This window comes from Pocillopora verrucosa, chromosome 10 (genome assembly GCF_036669915.1).
Source record: "Pocillopora verrucosa isolate sample1 chromosome 10, ASM3666991v2, whole genome shotgun sequence".
Classification (NCBI taxonomy): Eukaryota; Metazoa; Cnidaria; class Anthozoa; order Scleractinia; family Pocilloporidae; genus Pocillopora; species Pocillopora verrucosa.
Window position 1 is genome coordinate 17835458 of NC_089321.1, and position 18803 is coordinate 17854260.

The following is an 18803-nucleotide window of genomic DNA, read 5'->3' on the forward strand; positions in this document are numbered from 1 at the left end:
TTTTCCTTTAAATGGTACATCGATTTCGTTTCCCAATTTGTCTCTTTAAAGTGCGAAATTGTAAAATTCAAAGTTTGTAGAAAACGGTACATGACTTTGAGCGAGTGCTTCCATTGAGTCCCGTTCCAAGGCTAACCGACAGCAAGGGTCAAAGTTATCACTCAGAGAGGTGAATATAGTTGTTAAATTCTAAGTGGCTCGCTCTCATCATGAAGAGCATCGGAGAATCTCTTGTTTATTAAAGCAGAACACTTCAAACGTATTGACATCAACCTTTAACGCTGGTTCTTCCAGTTTCTTTACCTGCTATGAATCTAACCGCCATAAAATGGCGAACCGGCGACCCCGATGTTAACGATCTGCGCAGCCAAATTATTAGAAACTTAATTTGTGAGTACAGACTTTTCACAAATGAGCCCGCAATAACGGAAAAGTAGTCTGGCAAACTAGCTCATACTTGTAAACATTGCAGTCGAGGCTTCAATGGCTAATAAAAGGCGTCGGCGAAGATCCTTTTCTGTTGGCAATATTTTGGCATGAAGTGGAGTGTCAGGGCTTTTGATCAAGCTCTCATAACAGAATTTAAGAATAGAACATAAATTGCCCCTGGTTCGTAAGAAAATGGATCAAGCTTTCAGAACATGAAAATTATCAGCCCGCTTGGGTTCTCTTTTCCAAGGGGTATTCTCTTTGGAAGGAGGAAGGAGTCACTAGGAAGAGTCACAGGAAGGGTCCACAGCTTCAGAAAACATTCAAGGCTCACGTAGCGAGCTCGAGCTCTTACGTTGAAGCTACTCTGCCCTTTTTTCCTTTCATTAACGTTTATCTCTGACTGGTTTGTAAGCAGGCCCTCACGCGCGCGGTGGAACGACTCGGAGCTGTGACAAGGGAGCTTTCCAATAATTTAGGGTTTATTTGTATCCATGCAATTAGAGACAGATTTCATTTCCGATGACTGTTGTACAAAAAAACGGGGGTGAAATATCCTCTTGGGATGTGCAGGTTACCTTGAATGCAAAGCCGCTAGTTTTACTAGTGAGCCTAACAGCCGACAAATTATGCGGTCGAGGGAATTTCAATCGTTACCATATGCTAGTTAAACCTACGTGGATTAGTTTTCTTCAGTATAACGTATCATGTACTTTGCCTACATAGCAGACAATCTGCATGCGTTCTATGTCAACTTAAGGCGACAGAGTCACGAGTTTCCTCTCGGGGCACTCTTTAGTTCTTGTCTTGCGAGTCTTTTCAGATTGTTCTCAATTTCACAATTCGCATGTTTATACTACTGCAATACATGGAGTAAATAAAGATCTATTGTCGGATATGCTTTCTCGACATCAGAACTGGTACATTCAAAAGGATTTGTGTCTGATTCACTCAAAATTTCCAACTGCGATCGAAGCAATGATCGCTGTGTGCTTTACGAGTCTAGTATTCGAATTATCGCCGCATCATGATGCGGCGTTTATTCAAGGGCGGCGTTTAGTAATATTTCTGCTCTAAAATGCGGCGTCTATTCGAGCGCGGCGTTCAATCCATTAAATACGGTACTTGATGAACACAAGAGTTAAAGAGAAACTATAGCTATTTATTCACGCCAGGCAACTAAAAGAACAAAGTTGGCTGATACGCAAACTGTTGTTTAGTTGATTGATGAAACCACATCAATTGTACAAGGGTAACTCCCTTCCTCGTCAATTGAGTTCGAAAAACTTTCTGACGTAGTGAATGATCTGACCCAGATTGTTTAAGCCTAATTCTGAATTTGGCTGGGAAAGATTTTGAATGTAGCAATGTTCCTAGGAGTTGAATATTAACAAAAACAATATGAAAAGAAAAAAATAAAGGAAACCTAAATAAAATTGCATAGTCGAAATCATATCAATCACACTTCAGATATATCGCTAAAATGCATCAAGTAGTCTAAGATGCATTTCATTTAGTGTTGAGAGGTTCTCCCGTTTGGTTACCAAGAACATCATCACATTATACAGTCGTATGCCCTCGGTGCTGACTTGTTTGACAAGCGATTTGCTTTTATCTCCTAACAATGTATCACACATAAAATAAACTAGGCTGTACTAATGTAGGTTGAGCACAGTCAGTATTACCTCAAGATAATTGTCGACATAGGCACTACAAAATGACATATTTCTTAAATGTTCTTCAGCACAAAAATATTATTTAAATATCGTTTGGAAGAAGCAACCTTCTGAGGTTTCAGTGTTTAGCTCGCTGAAAGACAAATAATTCATTTTCTAGTTCATGTAAGTCAAACCCAACAAAACCAGATTTTAAAAGATGACTTCAGGGCCCAGTTGTTCGACGGCCAATTAGCGCTAACCTAAGGTTAAATTTTACTCCAGATTTCTATATTTCTCTGTTCAAAGCTATTTTGGGATAGTTTTCCCAATTCTTTTTAGTGTATTCAGTCATCAAATTGTAGAAAAATTGGATTACCGTAACCCAAATTTTCTTTTAAAGCTATCGGATCTGAAATCAAATTTCACTTTAACCCTAGGTTATCGTAACCCAGCTTTGAACAACTGGGCGTGGTTAAGTTACTAACCTAAAGTGAACTAACTTTTCTCTTGTGAAAGTCTCAAAATACAGTAAAGGGAACAAATACTAATATTTTCTGCCATCAACAGTCTTGATTGCCACATTTCCATGACAAGCTTATAAGGACTGCAATTTGCTCTAACCACTTTACCATACTTGTTAATCCCTTCAAGCCCAAAATTGATCAATAACGAATTTCTCTTCTCAACATCATTACATTTTACAAGATGAACAGCAAAGAAAATTATTTTCTAAGGGACGTTGTTTAATTTTGCAGCAAGTTGGAGAGGACGCATATAATTAGAGTGTATAACAGATAGTGAAAGTAATTGATATTTAGATTTTTTGAGTAAAAGGGTAAATCAAACACACTCCAAAGTATTTAAAATAGAATTTGATCCCTTGACTGAGCAAGCAAACCACAGTTAACCCAGAATTGACTTTGCGGAACTTGCAGCTTTTAAATTGAAATTGAGGTCAAATAAATGAGTGGATTCCACTCTTTCTTTAACATCCAGTTCGTATTTGCTTTGTAATTGTGTAATTAAGTAGCAATCGACCCTAGCTTCTTCTCAGTGCATCAAACTTATTTCCCAGATCAAGCTGTGGTCCCCTGTCAGCTAAATTCTCAAGTGTTCGTGATCCATGCTTCACAGTCTCAAAACTTTTCCCATCATTAGTCTCCTTGCTACTGAAAACAAGATAAAAAATGTATTTGAAAGACAATGCAGCTTGCAATGAATAGAGAACGGTAGAGTACATCTCATTTGCACAGTAACTCAAAAAGTCTTAAAACTGTCTCATGATGCATAATGATTACAATTTATAAAAATATATCTGAAATGATACCAACTAACTTTTTATCATTTGATGCCATGGCTGCTGACAATGAGGGGAAAGCAATTTCACTGTCAATTTCAGGCATCTTTCGGCCTGCAGAAACTGGTGCCCTTCTACCAGGGGCTCTATAAGCTGGTGGTCTGTAAGCCCCTACTGGCTTAGACTCCTCTGAGGCCTGAGAAGCTGTGGATAAACCAACAAACAAACAAAAATAAATACATCAAGTACAAATTGGTGTGTTTAATCAAACTGGAACCTTTCACAAACCATGGTCCCCCCCCCTCCCTATCTTATTGAAAGATGGAATTACCAGCAGTGCCTTGGGGTGCTGTGGAAAGCTGCTGCCATGGTCCTGCAGTTTTGTCTTTCCTTACCGATGAGTCTCCTGGAGATAAGCATGAGAAGTGTTTACAAAATGACAATAACCAAGATACAGCTTATAACTATTTGGGTCAATTTTACAAAAAAAATTAATTCATGCATCAACCAAGCCTTCTAGTCAAATTTGAAACTAACTGCTTACATACTTTTCCCTCTCCAGAAAATAAGAGGGGGGGGGGGGGTCTGCATACAAGACTAGCAAACAGTCCTCAGTCCTACAGCTTGTTGCTGTATCTTCATCAATTAATGTCTTTGTCCTTCATTTAGAGTGGGATAAACAGTTGCATACAACACTTTAAATAAATCTCCAATATTTTCTCTTTTTTAATATTGCCTCTAGTTGTCTGGATATTAAGCCTTGAGATATTGGATGAACTGCCAAAAGCAATGGTGACTGAAATTTTATTTCTGGCCACTATTTCATAATTTAGGTCATCAAATAGAAACTTTGAAAAGAGTTTAGCTAGGAGTACTCTATCACACAGCATCTGTAGCTTATCCCAGTTTCTGGAGTGTTTCTGCTCCATTGTAAAGAAGAAAACTAACATTGATCTCCTTAACTATCCATAGAATGTTTTACACTGGGACAATGTAATTCCATACCTTCATCATCTTCATCCTCTTGTTCATTACTCTCTGATCCTTCACCTTCAGCATTCTCTCTTTGAAGCAAAACAATTTAAATAGAGCTTATGATCATCATTCTTATAAGTATTATTATTACTATTATTATCATCATCAATATCATTACCATGCTTGTTGCTGTTATGATAACAACAGCTTCATCACTTGAAAAAATAACATTCACATAGAAATACACTTAATCTCCAAACTTAAAAACTAAAAAAATTTAACGATAATAAAATGACTTGATTTGATTTTTTAGGACAAATTTCTCACTTGGTAAAAACTAAAATAATTGGAATCCTCCCACCAGACTAAGAGATTTTTTAGTGTCTTGACATGATCCTTACACAATCATCTAATATGAGAGGTCAAATACAGGTTATCACAGCCCTGACAACTCACCCAATCTGTAATGACTGTATCCTTAGCCCTGAGTAATCTTTCTCTTCTGGTTCCTGAAAGTCAATCCACTCCTCCTCTTTCTGTATGAAAAATGATACTTGGAAATTATCCATCATTTATTGATAGACTTTTGTCACCCTCCTAACCCACCCATGATAGGATGAGATTTTGAAATCAGTTTTTCCTCAATAAGTTTGATGTAATATAAAGTAGAAAGACAAACTACAACTTTATTTCAGCATGCAAATGGGCCTCAAAAGAAAAAAATCAGAGCCTTAAAACTTGTGGAGACCCCTGTTTAAAGATTTCAAACAGAGATTGCACAACAGATAACAAACTACCTCTTACCTACCCTTCTTAACTCAATAAGCTTTAGCAAGTTACTATTGGTGAAAATAATGTGCTTAAGTAAATAATAAGCTTAAGTTTCACTACCCACTTTTGCACTTGCACTGCTATATATAAGCTTCAACATTGCAAAAGGTTTTTCATGTACAAGGTCCATATAGCAACTCTATGAGTAACTCCAGCTCTAGACCCTTGATCTTAAGAAAAATGTCACACCTAAGAACTTTGAGAGAAGTGCAAAAAAAAAAAAAAGGCTTCCTGGTGAGATTTTGGAATACACAAAAAAAAATTGCAGACTTGCGATTTTTCATGATAGCATCACCACCTCTTATATTATTGTTCAGGCATATAAGATATAATATCATAATTGTTCAGAAAGGAAAACCAATTGGAAAAATAACATTCATTGATGAAACAAACCAATGGGAGGTGAGAGGAGAAGTATCCAAATATATATATATATATATATATATATGTATAAACTGACAAAAACTTAGAGAACGAAAACGGTCAGCTCAGTCACTAGCATAGAAAACGGGTATTTTGGTAAGGTTATTCATCAGCAATTTCAAAAAAAATCAATTTGGCTTTCCAAAAAAAAGATACAGGATAATTAAGAAAAAGTTATAGACGGAAGGATTGAAGATTCCTTCAAGACCAAGGCTATATCTGCATGTTGCAGCTAGCTGTTGCCAGCTCTCTTTCTTCTTCCTCCACTGGTTTATAAAAAAGCGCACCATCACACTAAAAGAGATTAACGTCGAACTAAAAAAGACTTGGACGAGGAATATGAACGTGGGTTATTTGGCTTACTTCTAGGAAAATACAAAAAAAAGTGTAGTGTAATATAACTGTTACAAGAATGACGAATACCATTTTTAGGCCATTTTTAGGACTTAACAAGAAAAAAAATACACGTGACTCGATCGATAAGCCGACCGAGAATGATTGGTGAACGTTTCGACGAAGTTTTAGAATGCCTTGAACGTACGTGCATTCATACCGTGTTAGAAGGCGCCGGTGTCACTCCAGAAGCCTTCTTACTTAGTTGATCTTTCGATCGACCGTCTGGTTCCTTCTGAGTGCTTCCAACTTGCTTCGTAATAGCATCACTTGTTGTAAATTTGCTCTTTCCTTTGGACTTCTTTCCCTTCTCCTTTTTCGCGAAGAAACTTTCTAACTGTTTGTCATGTTCTGACATAGCTCTCCGAACGAAAAAGGCCCAGGCAAAGCGCCGGGCAAAGGGAACAACGTCTTAAAACTTTTGTAGCTATCACTCCTTTAGTCTTTCTTCGAACTTTTATGAAGTGGCGCATGTGCTTGGAGTAGCTCGCCCTATTCCCTCACGGTTTGTTTCATCAATATGACTGCTGAATCGCCAAACCTAGGGAGTAAGAAAGATTGTGTTTTTTGTAAAATTGCAGTCAAGGAACAAGAATCTCGCATAATTTACGAAGATGAGAAGACTGTTGTTTTTCCAGACATTCGACCAGCTGCGAATCACCATTATTTAGTGATTCCCAAGGAACATTATGGAAATCCGAAGTCACTCACTGCAGTTGACCTGCAAGTTGTTGAACATTTGTTTGAGGTTGGGAAGAATGCTATTACCAACAGTGTTACTGATTCTGAGGACGTCTTGTATGGCTACCACTGGCCACCATTTAATTCTATACAGCATTTGCATCTCCATGTAATATATCCGCGTTCACAGATGGGTTTTTTCGCTCGACAAATCTACAGACCCAATTCATTCTGGTTTGTTACTCACGAGTGGCTTGTTGAACATTTACAGAAAAATCCTGCCGGTTAATGTTGCTAAAGCTAACCTTACTCCAGATGTAAGATTTTATTAGAACAACAGCTTGGCCAGATAGCCTATGGTTGAATTCAAATTTCGATTTGTCATCCATATATGAATGACTGAAGTGCAACAATAAAATAAACGGGCTAATTCGCGAGAAATGAAAAAATGTTCATTTTTTCATTTTTTTGCAAGAGTTTTAAATTGGTGTAGGTAACCGCAAATGCAGTTTGCAAGACGAATGAATTACATGTATGTAAGAATAGTCACTATTGTTACTCAACTGCACATCTTGCAGATTTATTTCAAATTTTAAGGAAGATAAGCACCAGCCTTGATTGATCTTTTATCAGACAACCAAGCTGAGCTGATGAGTCATGTCTTTTGAAGGAATACTTTGTGGGTGAAAAACTTTTTTTTGCATATTTAATCAACACCATTGTAAAATTAGTTAATTCATCATTGGAGAAAAAGTGGTGTTGGAAGAGAAGTTACATTGTAGAGGAAAAAGAGATCTGGAAAATTGCTCTCCAGAGATAATCAGAAAGGGCTGAAGTTTTACATTTATTTTGGATTTTTCTAAAAAGTTTTAAAACCACATTGTGGTGTATATAACAGTCTGTAATTAAACCATGTCCTTCCAGGCTGTTCTATTTTATTGATATCATGCGGCAGATATTTTTTTTGTTGAACAGTATAATGTCTTTTGTATAACTCATACGAATCTTTACCTCAGCCCTCAGTGTAAACATACATGGCACAATTTATATCCTTTGAAAAGTGCTGCAGCTGCCCACTTCAAGTTTGGTTTTAATACAAACTATACTTTCTTCTAAAGCTCCTGGTGAGACAAAGGTTACCAACAAAGGACCTCTTGGCACACACATCTCAAGCTAAGTTTCTCTAAGAGACTCCAAGAATAACAAAGTCTCACTATTTAGCACATCCTCCTGATGTATGGCTTATTGTTTTCCAGGGCCAAACTAAATTTCAGATTGTCAGTCTTGTTGTAGCAGAGGAGATTTGCATAAGGTTACATTGTTAGCCCCTCAGTTAACCCTGCTAAGCCCTACCTGGTTCTCCACTGGGCTTGGGACTGAGCATGGTGGAGTTAGGTGCCGACCCAACTTACTAGATTAGGCCCATCCTTGATTTGGAAAGATACTATAAAATGCCCTGTGGGCAAATCATGATTAAGCACCACATCTACTAGGAATGCAGCAATTACGTGGGGAATGTAAGGAAAACACACCGAGGTAGAATACAACTTTGGCTTTAGACCTCCCCCTGCACCCCCCCCTCAATTTTGTTCAAGGGCCATCAGCAAAGTAGACACACTCACACTTTTCCTGCATAGTTGACGATTTCTTGTTTTCAGTAAGTGATGAAAAATTTAAGGATGAAATAACGCATGCTTTTTGACGTAAAAAGTTCTGAAATTTTGTAAGGAATCATTTCAATGCTCTCTTTTTTCATCCCGTCGTCTTGAACGCGTTAAAATCAAGATTTTCAAGGAGTATGCCAGCACCCCTCTCGGGCTCACTCTTCCGCGTTGATCTGTAAGCCCTAATTGTATACTGCACCTCCACCAATTCTGCTCTTCAAAAATTATTTGTTTCAGTGAAGAAATCGATTCATACACCCACCACTAACACAGACATTAGTGCTCCCTTTAAACGACGGTGAACTTTAATATTTGACATTTTCGCACACGGTAAGCTTTACGAAACTATGTACTTGCGCCATAAACGTCCTGCGCGAGTTTCCGCGAGTGCTTACCAGTGGATTGGATTCCAGACTCCTTGCAGTTCGGGAAGAAGTTCAACCAGTTCCAGTCCTCATGATGGTCATCTGTACCCGTGACCTTAGAGACAGGCGAAAGACTCTAAAGATCGAGGGAGACACACTTTGCAGAATCCATGCAAATCTTTTAGAAAGGTAATCAGGCTTTGTTTGACGGTTGTGACGAAATTCGAGAATGCTCTTCGGATTCATACACTGATTTTCGCAGTTATCAGCGCGTCAGATCGAGTGATGTTGACGCCATATACCTCTAACCTCTTGCATGGTGGTCTGTTTCCTCAGGTTTATACCGATGCACCACCCTTCTGGTCTTCGTCATTCGAGTCCATCCATAGTCTCCTAAGGGCAAATGTTTCCATAAGGACCATAAGCTTACGTTACGATACTATACAATTTGTTTGTTTCCTCCATGTGGGTTTTTCCGAACCAATTGTCATAACAATTTGCTTACAGCAATTCAACTGTAGCACTGATAGGTATATAATGCATGATGAATAAGAGCGATTCCATGGTCTTTCAAAATTATGCAAGCCTAGGGTAACTTTTGCTTCGAATTAATGTCACGGTAGAGAATAGGTACTTCTGTGTGTGGGGTGGTGGGGGGTAGGGGGTGGCAGTTTACTGACAAGTCAAACTGGAAAGTTTTTAGAAACATTAGATTTTGGATGAATTGAAAGTGCACTGGATTGCTATAGAATTTTAAAACTTATAGAAGTTTGGTGTGGGGAACAATATGTGAAACAATAATTTTTAATTAGTATCTTTTGGGAGTTAAGGGAAGAGTTGAGGTAGTTTGGCACAATGGATGAACCAAGGATGCTTAAATCTGAGATAAGTAATTTGATAATGCTTTTCCCCTTATGGATCATTAAGTCTTTTGGTCTTGTATCCCTAGGACCACAACTACACAGGAAAGAGAGTGATGACAGAATTGATTAAGGTGTTTGTCTATGGGACCTTGAAAAAGGGATTTGCAAATCATTACTTCATGCAGAACAAGAAAAACGGAGTGGCACATTTTATAACTACTGGACATACCAAGGATGCCTTTCCACTTGTAGTAGGGACTGATGCATCCATTCCTTTTATGCTTCCAGTAAAAAATCAGGGAAAGGTAAGTTGGAGACATTTAGTATCAATATCAGTCTAGGCTCAATTACCTGACACTATTCAGGAATATGAGCCTGCACTCCTCCCCTCAAACCCAGGGGAGGAGCAAAGACCAGACAGGGAGAGTGGCAGAAATCAAGCTTTTATCTGACTATAATAAAAGTTACTGCAGCACTGTAGAGGGGGGGGACTGAACTTCTCAAAAATTGAAACTAATCACCCTATTTCTGGCTGAAATGGCTTAAGACAATAACTTTGTTAAAAAGGTGATTGTCCAAACACAAAACACTGTTCATCACTCACAGTGTGTCAGTGGCAATTATCAAAGTGGTTCAAAAAGTATTTGGTAGCTGTTTCACTCTTTAACCCTTTACACCCTAAGGTCAGTGTGCATATTCTCTATATTGTTCTCAGTACATTTTTTAAGGTGCTGATAAGGAGAATTTGTTTAACAATCAAGAGCTTCCTTAGTTCATGATCATTTCTTTTATTCTCACAACCTTAATGTGGTGATTCACAGATGATATTGTAAGGAGAAATTAGATGATAGTCACTCCTAGTGATTAAAGGGTTAAAAGATCCAATATAATAATGTTTTCAGTTTTATTTTTCATTTGATGTACCCAATCCTCTTTTCCAAATGAGGATTTAGAATAGTGGGTGTTTCCTATACACAGTTTTCATATTTCAGGCTGTAGTGGGCTATGGCAAAATAATAAATACTTCAAGTAAAAGACCTTGTTTCTTTCTAGGGAGTTGGATAATCATTTACCTTAATTATTTCTTGACCAAAGATGGTTTGTTTTATCTTTTACAAATCAGCAAGTCCATGGTGAGGTATATGAAGTGGATGAGAATGTTCTGAGTGAACTGGACGATCTAGAAAATCACCCAACATGGTATAAGCGTTCAAAATGTGACATTATTACAACCCAAGGAGCAACAGGAATTCAAGTAGGAGATATTGTATCATGCTTTGCCTACTTTTTAACTGACTTCAAAGAGTCATTTTTATCTCAAGATTTTCTTAGTGAATACACCCTGGAGTGTAACCAAGCATACCTTGAATCTGACAAAAGATCCTTGCCCTGTGATGTGATTATCCAGTCCCAAAGAAAATGACCAGGAATTAACTTATCACTGGTTCTGCATTTAATGGCTCATTTAAAGACTTGCAATTCAAGACTAGTCGAAAGACATGTGTTAGAACAACTCTTCACCAACAGAAAAACATAGTATGTCCTCTCTGCTTGTACAAATGATACTGGTCTTCAGATTAAATCTCTGGAAAAGGAACAACTGCCTCACAGTATAGATTTGTCAAGACTAAAGCAAAGTATTGGATGTCAACATTACTTTAAGAGTAAATTTTATCAAGGCTTCTTTTACAAGGTACAAATACAATACAATTCTCATAAAGAAAATTAATATTTTGAACACACTTTGTGTTACTGAATGTGCTATACAATCCTATTTCGCTTTATAATAGTTTAAAACTCCTTTTTCATTTATCTAAGTTTTGAAAAGCCACATAACTAACAATATAAATTTTCAAATATCTATGTCTGATGCCTTGTTGGGAAAATAAAATTGAACACTGTGTTAAATTTCAGATTACTTAATAAAAAATTTAATACAATGATTAGAAACTAGAAACTGGGTAACAGTCTAGACCCTCAGCTTGCTCTGAAATTACAGAATAATTACTGACAAAATAATCGTTAGTCAGCAACCACATAGTCCATCTTTTTTCAGGATTCTAAATTAAATGAGAAAAGTCAACTTTTCAGATGTAACCCGAGTTCAACAAGAGTTGTCACTTTTTTGATTACTTGAGACTGACATTAATTTGCAACGGTTGACTTTCCTCATCACAGTGGGAATTTGGGAAGTACAATTTTCCAGATTGCAATTATATTTTCCATTGAACATAATTTATTTGTACTAAAAACTTCATCTTTCAAAACAACCTGTTTGCGTCATGTCAAATTATTTAAGTGCAGGTGCATTGAAAATAGCCCTTAAGTTTTGCAATTCAGTTTACACTGAACTGAGGCTATAATCAAATGATTGCAAATTGACATGAGTAATCCAATTCTTTACTTATCAATGGAGACATTTTTTGAGAAATAGCAGAATGGGACAAGTGTTTAATCATGACAAGAACATTACCAATCTAACAGTGATTCCACTAAGATTGGTGAGGAGAGAGTGAAGAATTTTTAGTGCTAGATACATAGCTATATATGGCTTTCTCAAGAAGTTCAGCTCTCTTCATTTCTTCATCATGAATTTTTTTGATTTCATTTTCTTTGCATCTGAGCTGTTCCTTTAGTAGTTCCAATTCACTGTCCTTTATGCTTATAGCATCCCTGTGTCTTCTTGTCATTTCAGCTATTCTACTTTCCAAATCAGAAATTTTATCTCGTAGCTCAGACTGAGTTTTCCTTTCTGAGTCAAGTTCAATTCTTGACCGATTGACCTCATTTCTGTAATCTGCATCTTTCTGTTCCAGTTGTTGCTTCAAAGTTTCCATCTGCCTCCTCAACATTTCACTATCTCTGTGTGTAGAATTAAGCTGAGACTGCAAATCTGTGATCTGTGTCAACTGTTTTGTGTTTTGGATTTGAAGCTCACTCTGTGATTGCTGGATTTGAGATAGATGCTCATCATACTGTCGGGATCTAGTAATTTCATCTTGTTTTAACCTTGTCTTTGTGTTACGGAGTTCTTCATCTGAGGAGATCCTCAACGAGACCAACTGAGATTTCAAAGTGCTAACCTCCTCTTCAAATGCAGTTTTCTCTTCCTCCAACTTCATCATCTTTTCTTTTGTGGCTTCACGATATTCCAGAGCTTTCTGCTGCAAATTGCTTACTTCTTTTTGTAGCCTTCTTTCAGTATTCAGAAGCTCTTCCTGGAATTTTTTATCACTAGCCTTTCCCCTATCAGCAAACTGGGTTTCCATGGCTTCAATATCTTTCTCTAAAGTACTTATCTTATTCTCATGGCTCTTATTTCTTCTTTCAAGAATGTTGATTGTTTTTTCTAACTCCTGATTTTTCTCCAGAACCTCATTCATTTTCTTTCTGTGGAGGAGCTCTGTTGCAGCCTTGCTTTCCTTTTCCTCTTGCAGTTCATCAGTTAATGTCTGAACTGCAAGCTTCTGTTCAGAGAACATTTTTCTGGACAAAAGTAATTCAGAGTTGGTGGTGGACAATTTTGATGATAGAGAATCAAATGCTGCTTTCCTTTCATCCAAAGCTGTTCTCAAGTGATCAATCTTGGTTTGCATACTTCTGTTAAGCTGTTCCTGACTGGATCTCTGTTGGTCAATTTCTTCCTTCAAACTCGTCACCTAACATTAATCAGATGAAATATGGACTTGAATGTAATACATTTCAACCTTTTCTCATCATTCTTGTAGCCAGGAAAATGATGAGAATGAACAACAAGACATCCTGTGACACTTTAACAGCTACTTCAGTCATTTTACCCTTTACCATTTTAGTTTGAGCCTGTTTTTGGTAAAACTGCTCACCAAAAAAACTATCAGTCACTATCATCCACTCATTCAAACAGCAACAACTATCATCACTTATTATGTTGAATTAGAAGATAGTCAATGATAGTTCGTGTTCAAATGCACATGATAATTGAAACTATCATCAACTATCATGACCATTTGAATATTTGAACGGGGGCAGCCATGGACAAGCATCCTAACCAGGGGGAATAGACAATACTCCCAGTAACTTCATGCTATGGAAACAGGGATAAGCTCAAGCCAGATAGAACAACTTAGACTTTCCCTATCTCTTTATCTAAATAAAGTGCTTGATGATTATACTTACATAAGCAACAAAAAGAGATGCACCACTAAGGGTAGAATGATATTGAGAATTGTAACAATATCCTGTTTAATAATTAGTTATCAGTTTTATGGCAAAAGAACATACCTCCTGTCTTTTTTTCTCTTGTGTCATTTCCAATTCTCTTGTTAAAGCCTCAGTCTGGGCCTGATGTTCTTCAAAAGCTACTTGTCTGTCACTGTTCTGTTGGATAGCAACAGACAAAGCCTGAACAATATCTTGAGGAATGTTGTTCCCTGTGTAGATTTTTAATGAAATCAATCAAGCAAGCTGTCAAAAAATCTTGTTTAATTTGATAAAAGATTGTAACTTATTTACCATTTTGTGATAAACACTGCATGGAGTAACTTTTCACTGATTTTAGTTTTGCTCTCATGTCTTCATTTTATAGCCATACACAACCTTACCTTTCTCCTCACTATCAAGAATTCATGTGTGAAGTTAGGTTCACAATGCAATAACTACACTGAGATTTTGTCCCTAAAATGTATATTTGGACCTTTAATTAAGGGCTTTTTTTAAAACTATCAAATCTTATAACCACCAGGTCTTGTTCCGACTTCTACTTTTTTTTTTTGCTTTCTTTCTTTCTTTTTCTTTCTCTTGATGGAAATCCAGAGTTCGTACAAGCATAATCAACTTTCAAGGACAATAATCCCTCCTATCCTATCACAGAATTTCAAATGGGACAACAACATAAAATTTCAAGGTCGTAAAAAATGATAATTACTAAGGCACTTTTAGGGAATCCTTCCCATCTGTGATACATGAATGGTACCCCCAACATCCCCTCAAAAGAGGATAGAAAACCTCACCTGTGAGTTCCAACCCCACAAGCCTTTTGTTAAACTTCAAAGCTTCCAGTAATTCCCTTCCACCAAGGAGGCCGATATTATTCCAGCGTAAATCTAGACCTCTTAAACATTGGTTACGTTTTAATGCAACAGCGATTTGACTTGCTCCTTCATGGGTAATCTGATTATTCCTCAAATCGAGAAATAATAACGCTTGATTGTGAGCCAGTCCCTCACAAATAGCTCTCATTCCATTATCCCACAAACCAAGCGAATTCCACTCGATAAGTAGACTTCGAACACACTCATTTCTCTTCAGGAACTGACCCAAGATTTCTGCAGCCCCAGCGCGAATGTTATTCCCTTTCAAGTTCAACCGTTTGACGGCTTTATTGTCTATCAAGCCTCTAAGAATGATTTTGCTTGATTCTTCGCTAAGCAGACAGTCGGAAAAATTTAGTTCTTCAAAGAACAGGTCATCTGTAAGAACGCTAACAAGTGCATTACAATCCTCTGGAGTGAGGTTACAACAGGAAAGATCTAATTTCGTCGCACTCTCAGGCGTTGATCTACTTTCACGAAACTGTTCGCCGTCTGAATAGCTTCGAATATGATTTAGAACACTTTCTAATGGAAATACATGATGTTCTCGACATATTGTAGAGTAGCGTTTGTGAAACTCTTCCATCTTCTTCAAATATTTTGCCTAGTACTCCAAAAAACAATAAAACAACGCTGCAACAAGTGGTAACTGACTTTAACGGCCACTAGTTGAGTCAAATACGTCAAATATGGCATTGGAAGTGTCCTCGGGAACACTTGGCGTGCAGAGGCGTGCATAGTAAATAGTCTTTGTTTGTTGTCATGGCAACAACACGAATGTTTACAGAACTTTTTTAATGGCCACTAGTTTGTTCATTTCCATGGTGTTTTTGTCGATGGGCTGTGACTCATCTAGGCTGTTTAAACTAGCCAAAAGCTCAAATTTCAAGGTGATTACAGGTAGTTTGTAATTAGAACCATTAGGAAACTAACTAAACTAAGGATAGTCATTCAATAATCAACAAGTGACATTCACCCCAAGAAGTCAGGATGCAAAAGAACAGCGGATGTGAAACAGTGCAAGTTAGTTATCGCTCCAAAGTTGAATTCAATGTAACGAAGGCCCTGATCCGTTCTCGAAGCGACTGTTTCTTGGAGTCAAAGCGAGCGCGTGAACGAATGCTTAAAGAAAAAGAATTTGAAAACCGAACTCCATGGGACATCAAGCCACCGGACTTCACACTTCAAATCTACCGTCCAAAGCCTCCCAAACGAAATACAAGAGAATCTATGATACCAGGTTACAACGAAGACGAGTGGAATGAAAGAGCAAAGGAGAGAAACAAACAGCGGATTGAATTTAAGCCTATTTCTTTACCAAAAATTCTACAGCCCCCAGTATCACACAAGGTGCCTTTCTCCACTCAGTTTCGTATTCCGGACTCTCATGCTGCCAAAATCAAGTACGTTAGGGAAGGTGTACACAAACGTGATCCTTACGTTACACCGGGACCTCATGCCTTCAGAGGGGATAATTTCAGACCAGTAAGTTGTTATAGTTAAGTAACCAATTAAATCAAATACACATCTCATTATCTGTTTCATAAAGTATAATTCCTGTTATTGTTATCAATATTATTACAATACTATTGAATGCTTTAAATCGTTTTGGTTGATTTCTTACATCCGTTCAGATTTTTTGCCCAAGAGCATTTTTTTGTTCATGAACGGTGGTGTATAAAACGCCAAAATAACGGCTAATTGCATAATACATAAAAGAGCACCCTAGCGTGAGTTTCACCCACGAAGTCATGATTCAAGACAGGGATAACTTAATGGCAGACTTTTTTTATCCTTACCCTCTGAATTCTTGGACAGGGGGGAGGTATCTCTCTCTCAGAACCTTTGATATTAAAAAGTTATTAAGACTAGATCAGCTTGTAGACAAGATGGCACACTGTGCTAGGACATGAGGCAACTAAGACTTTTGCTATTCACCCCAGATGGGATGCCAGTTTATCATAAGTTTCGTCCCACATTCTATCTGTGTGAGAGTAAAGAATTTTTCCCAAGAACACAAAAAAAGGGACCTAGTCAGGGCCCAAACCCCCTTAATTCCATCAGGAATCCAGTTCACTGGCTTAACTATCACATTTTCGACAAAGAAAAAATTTCTGCTGAATCTAGGCATATAGTAGGGAGAGAAACTTTTTCAAAAAACGCACATATTTTAAATTTGTGATTTATAGCTGGAGAATCCAAAAACGTATGGTTTGCCAGAGTTCGAGACTACTTATGATCACGATCCAGGAAATTTGAAGTTCAAGTCCAGAACATTGAATGTCCTGCATGACCGTAAGTGTTCTAATGCACCTAAATGTAAATTATTCAAACTACAACTTTAGCAACATTCTCATTCTAAATGTAACATCAGTAATTTAATATTAACAGGTATTTCAATTGAGTATGATGAACATCATAAGGAAAAGAAAACAAAAATTGTTTGAATTGTTCCATACTTTAGAAAATTTCAACACTTAAATTTATCTGTACTACAATTTTCAAATAGATAATTCATGCAAAATTATGATCTTCATCGCTAAATTACAGTCACTGTGTAATAAACATGATCCAGGCAAAAATGAAACACAATTACCAACCTATTCTCAATAACCCTTTGGTGATGTTGCTATGATTGCATTATATGATTAATTATCAAATCAATCCCTTTTTTAGCCTATACAGATCAGTTTATAAATTGTAAGGATGGTTATAGAAAACAGATGATAACTTACAAAGAGGAGGAGTGCGAATGGGATAAGTCACTCATCTTATACAAAGGGGTAAGTGGTGTAAACTAAGTTGATGGAACACACAATTATTACTCATCTAAGCTATTTAATAATTCAGTGCCTTCTGCCAGGCCAATTACCTAGAGTTCCAACACCTCTCTTGCCTTCATCTGCACATCATGTTAATTCACTGCAGCAGCACTATTTGCTTTAGTGATTATGAATGAATAAAGAGAGATGGAGAGATAGATAGGAAAGTGAGATGAAAGAGGCTGGACTGTCATGAAACTGATACAAAAACAAATTTCTCTCATTTGACTGTCTTACTTTTACATTCCACTGTTTGTCTCATTGTGGATTTTTAATGGCATCAGAGGCATGTACAGAGGCATGTAAAATGCCTATTAGAACATAACACAATTTGCCTTGTCCCTTACTTAACAACACATGCTTGAAACTGTTCTCTGTTTCTCTTTCACAAAACTTTGCAGCCATACAAAAAGGGTCATTTGCCAGGAAGTGCTCTGATGAGACAGATAGCCAAACAGCTGCCATGGTGTTCACCCCAAGATAAGATTGAACAATTTTCAAGGCCAGACATTTTTGACAATAAAACAGCTGACTGGTTAGAAGTAACAGCACATAGCAAAGAACTCAACAGGATCTAAAAATTGTTAAAGAGCATGCAGAAATGTGCAGAGTAAACATGGTTCTAGTGTATGTAAACAATTGTGAATTACACTTCATAGTGACTGGCAAAACATGCTACAGCTTGTTGTGCATCACATCATTCAGGATTCTACATCTATACATCATAGTCACATGACTTGAACCTATATCAAAGACTGCAATAAGGGTTCTTCTACTGTGCAATAGTTAACAATTATTCACCAAAGTGGAGCCACGAACTGGTGATCAGGGTAAATATCCACCACTTTCTCCAAAACCATGGTGAATAATTGGTTCAGTAAATACCACACAGAAACTGAAAAGAATTAGTTTATTTCAGTCTGTAAATATACAAAAAAATGGTTGGAAATTGAATTATTGACATGCAATTTTGTCTCCTTGGTTGCTTGGAGGTGAATAGTACTTGCTAATCATTTCTGAACCAGCTAATCATCATGCATGAAAAGCAACATTCACCTGTGAGGTATAAACTAATTCAAAATATGTCAGACTGGAAAGTGTTCACTCTCTGAAAGTTTATTTTTAAAAACAATCATGTCTCCCCATCCTTTGATAATGTGTTACAAACATTTTTATACAATCACTTACAGGCAAAAATGAAATGAACAACAAACTATTAATTTATTCTATTGGAAGTACATTTTTTTGGTTATTGTTGCATTTTTTTCCAGATACCATGTACACAAACATAATATTTAAGAATATTTAAATTCAAATTTTTCTTGGTCAACAT

At 37.1% G+C, this 18803-nt stretch overlaps 5 protein-coding genes across 6 annotated transcripts; 3 read left to right on the forward strand and 2 right to left on the reverse strand.

Moving 5' to 3' along the window:
* Positions 1 to 1570: 1570 nt before the first annotated feature.
* On the reverse strand, positions 1571 to 6465 carry LOC131782322 (protein CDV3 homolog). Of its 2 annotated transcripts, none has more exons than XM_059099046.2 (6): positions 6167 to 6465; positions 4816 to 4895; positions 4390 to 4448; positions 3716 to 3790; positions 3423 to 3588; positions 1571 to 3253 (listed from the first exon to the last, which is right to left on the reverse strand). In XM_059099046.2, exons 1-6 carry the CDS (start codon positions 6362 to 6364, stop codon positions 3127 to 3129), a joined length of 705 nt encoding a protein of 234 aa, XP_058955029.1. In that variant the 5' UTR covers positions 6365 to 6465; the 3' UTR covers positions 1571 to 3126. The 2 variants fall into 2 exon arrangements, with proteins under 2 accessions (XP_058955029.1, XP_058955028.1); XM_059099045.2 differs by having other exon boundaries at positions 1571 to 3256.
* A 61-nt stretch (positions 6466 to 6526) lies between these two features.
* Positions 6527 to 6976, forward strand: LOC131782348 (adenosine 5'-monophosphoramidase HINT3). The gene has a single exon (XM_059099083.2). The coding sequence runs from the start codon at positions 6527 to 6529 to the stop codon at positions 6974 to 6976; it is 450 nt and encodes a 149-aa protein (XP_058955066.1).
* Positions 6977 to 8779: 1803 nt separating this feature from the next.
* On the forward strand, positions 8780 to 11009 carry LOC131782340 (putative gamma-glutamylcyclotransferase CG2811). The gene is made up of 3 exons (XM_059099068.2): positions 8780 to 8905; positions 9666 to 9884; positions 10703 to 11009. Exons 2-3 carry the CDS (start codon positions 9693 to 9695, stop codon positions 11000 to 11002), a joined length of 492 nt encoding a protein of 163 aa, XP_058955051.2. The 5' UTR covers positions 8780 to 8905; positions 9666 to 9692; the 3' UTR covers positions 11003 to 11009.
* Positions 11010 to 11843: 834 nt separating this feature from the next.
* On the reverse strand, positions 11844 to 15348 carry LOC131782338 (leucine-rich repeat-containing protein 45-like). The gene is made up of 3 exons (XM_059099067.2): positions 14568 to 15348; positions 13840 to 13988; positions 11844 to 13238 (listed from the first exon to the last, which is right to left on the reverse strand). Exons 1-3 carry the CDS (start codon positions 15232 to 15234, stop codon positions 12072 to 12074), a joined length of 1983 nt encoding a protein of 660 aa, XP_058955050.2. The 5' UTR covers positions 15235 to 15348; the 3' UTR covers positions 11844 to 12071.
* Positions 15349 to 15445: 97 nt separating this feature from the next.
* Positions 15446 to 18369, forward strand: LOC131782331 (putative uncharacterized protein C7orf78). Its single transcript, XM_059099057.2, has 4 exons — positions 15446 to 16133; positions 16838 to 16943; positions 17325 to 17431; positions 17872 to 18369. The coding sequence occupies exons 1-4, from the start codon at positions 15639 to 15641 to the stop codon at positions 18046 to 18048; spliced, it is 885 nt and encodes a 294-aa protein (XP_058955040.2). The 5' UTR covers positions 15446 to 15638; the 3' UTR covers positions 18049 to 18369.
* The last annotated feature ends 434 nt before the right edge of the window (positions 18370 to 18803 follow it).

Excerpts from the sequence above, each read along its gene's own strand:
- LOC131782338 (XM_059099067.2), bottom strand. The coding sequence starts at position 15,234 with ATGGAAGAGTTTCACAAACGCTACTCTACAATATGTCGAGAACATCAT. Across the intron at positions 13,989-14,567 it reads TGTGGGGTTGGAACTCACAG|GGAACAACATTCCTCAAGAT; the intron begins GTGAGGTTTTCT and ends AAATCTACACAG. Across the intron at positions 13,239-13,839 it reads AAGAGAAAAAAAGACAGGAG|GTGACGAGTTTGAAGGAAGA; the intron begins GTATGTTCTTTT and ends GATTAATGTTAG.
- LOC131782322 (XM_059099045.2), bottom strand. The coding sequence starts at position 6,364 with ATGTCAGAACATGACAAACAGTTAGAAAGTTTCTTCGCGAAAAAGGAG. Across the intron at positions 3,589-3,715 it reads AGCACCCCAAGGCACTGCTG|CTTCTCAGGCCTCAGAGGAG; the intron begins GTAATTCCATCT and ends GTTTATCCACAG. Across the intron at positions 3,257-3,422 it reads ATGGCATCAAATGATAAAAA|TAGCAAGGAGACTAATGATG; the intron begins GTTAGTTGGTAT and ends TCTTGTTTTCAG.
- LOC131782340 (XM_059099068.2), top strand. The coding sequence starts at position 9,693 with ATGACAGAATTGATTAAGGTGTTTGTCTATGGGACCTTGAAAAAGGGA. Across the intron at positions 9,885-10,702 it reads CAGTAAAAAATCAGGGAAAG|CAAGTCCATGGTGAGGTATA; the intron begins GTAAGTTGGAGA and ends TTTACAAATCAG.
- LOC131782331 (XM_059099057.2), top strand. The coding sequence starts at position 15,639 with ATGCAAAAGAACAGCGGATGTGAAACAGTGCAAGTTAGTTATCGCTCC. Across the intron at positions 16,944-17,324 it reads ATTGAATGTCCTGCATGACC|CCTATACAGATCAGTTTATA; the intron begins GTAAGTGTTCTA and ends TCCCTTTTTTAG. Across the intron at positions 17,432-17,871 it reads CACTCATCTTATACAAAGGG|CCATACAAAAAGGGTCATTT; the intron begins GTAAGTGGTGTA and ends AAAACTTTGCAG.
- LOC131782348 (XM_059099083.2), top strand. The coding sequence starts at position 6,527 with ATGACTGCTGAATCGCCAAACCTAGGGAGTAAGAAAGATTGTGTTTTT.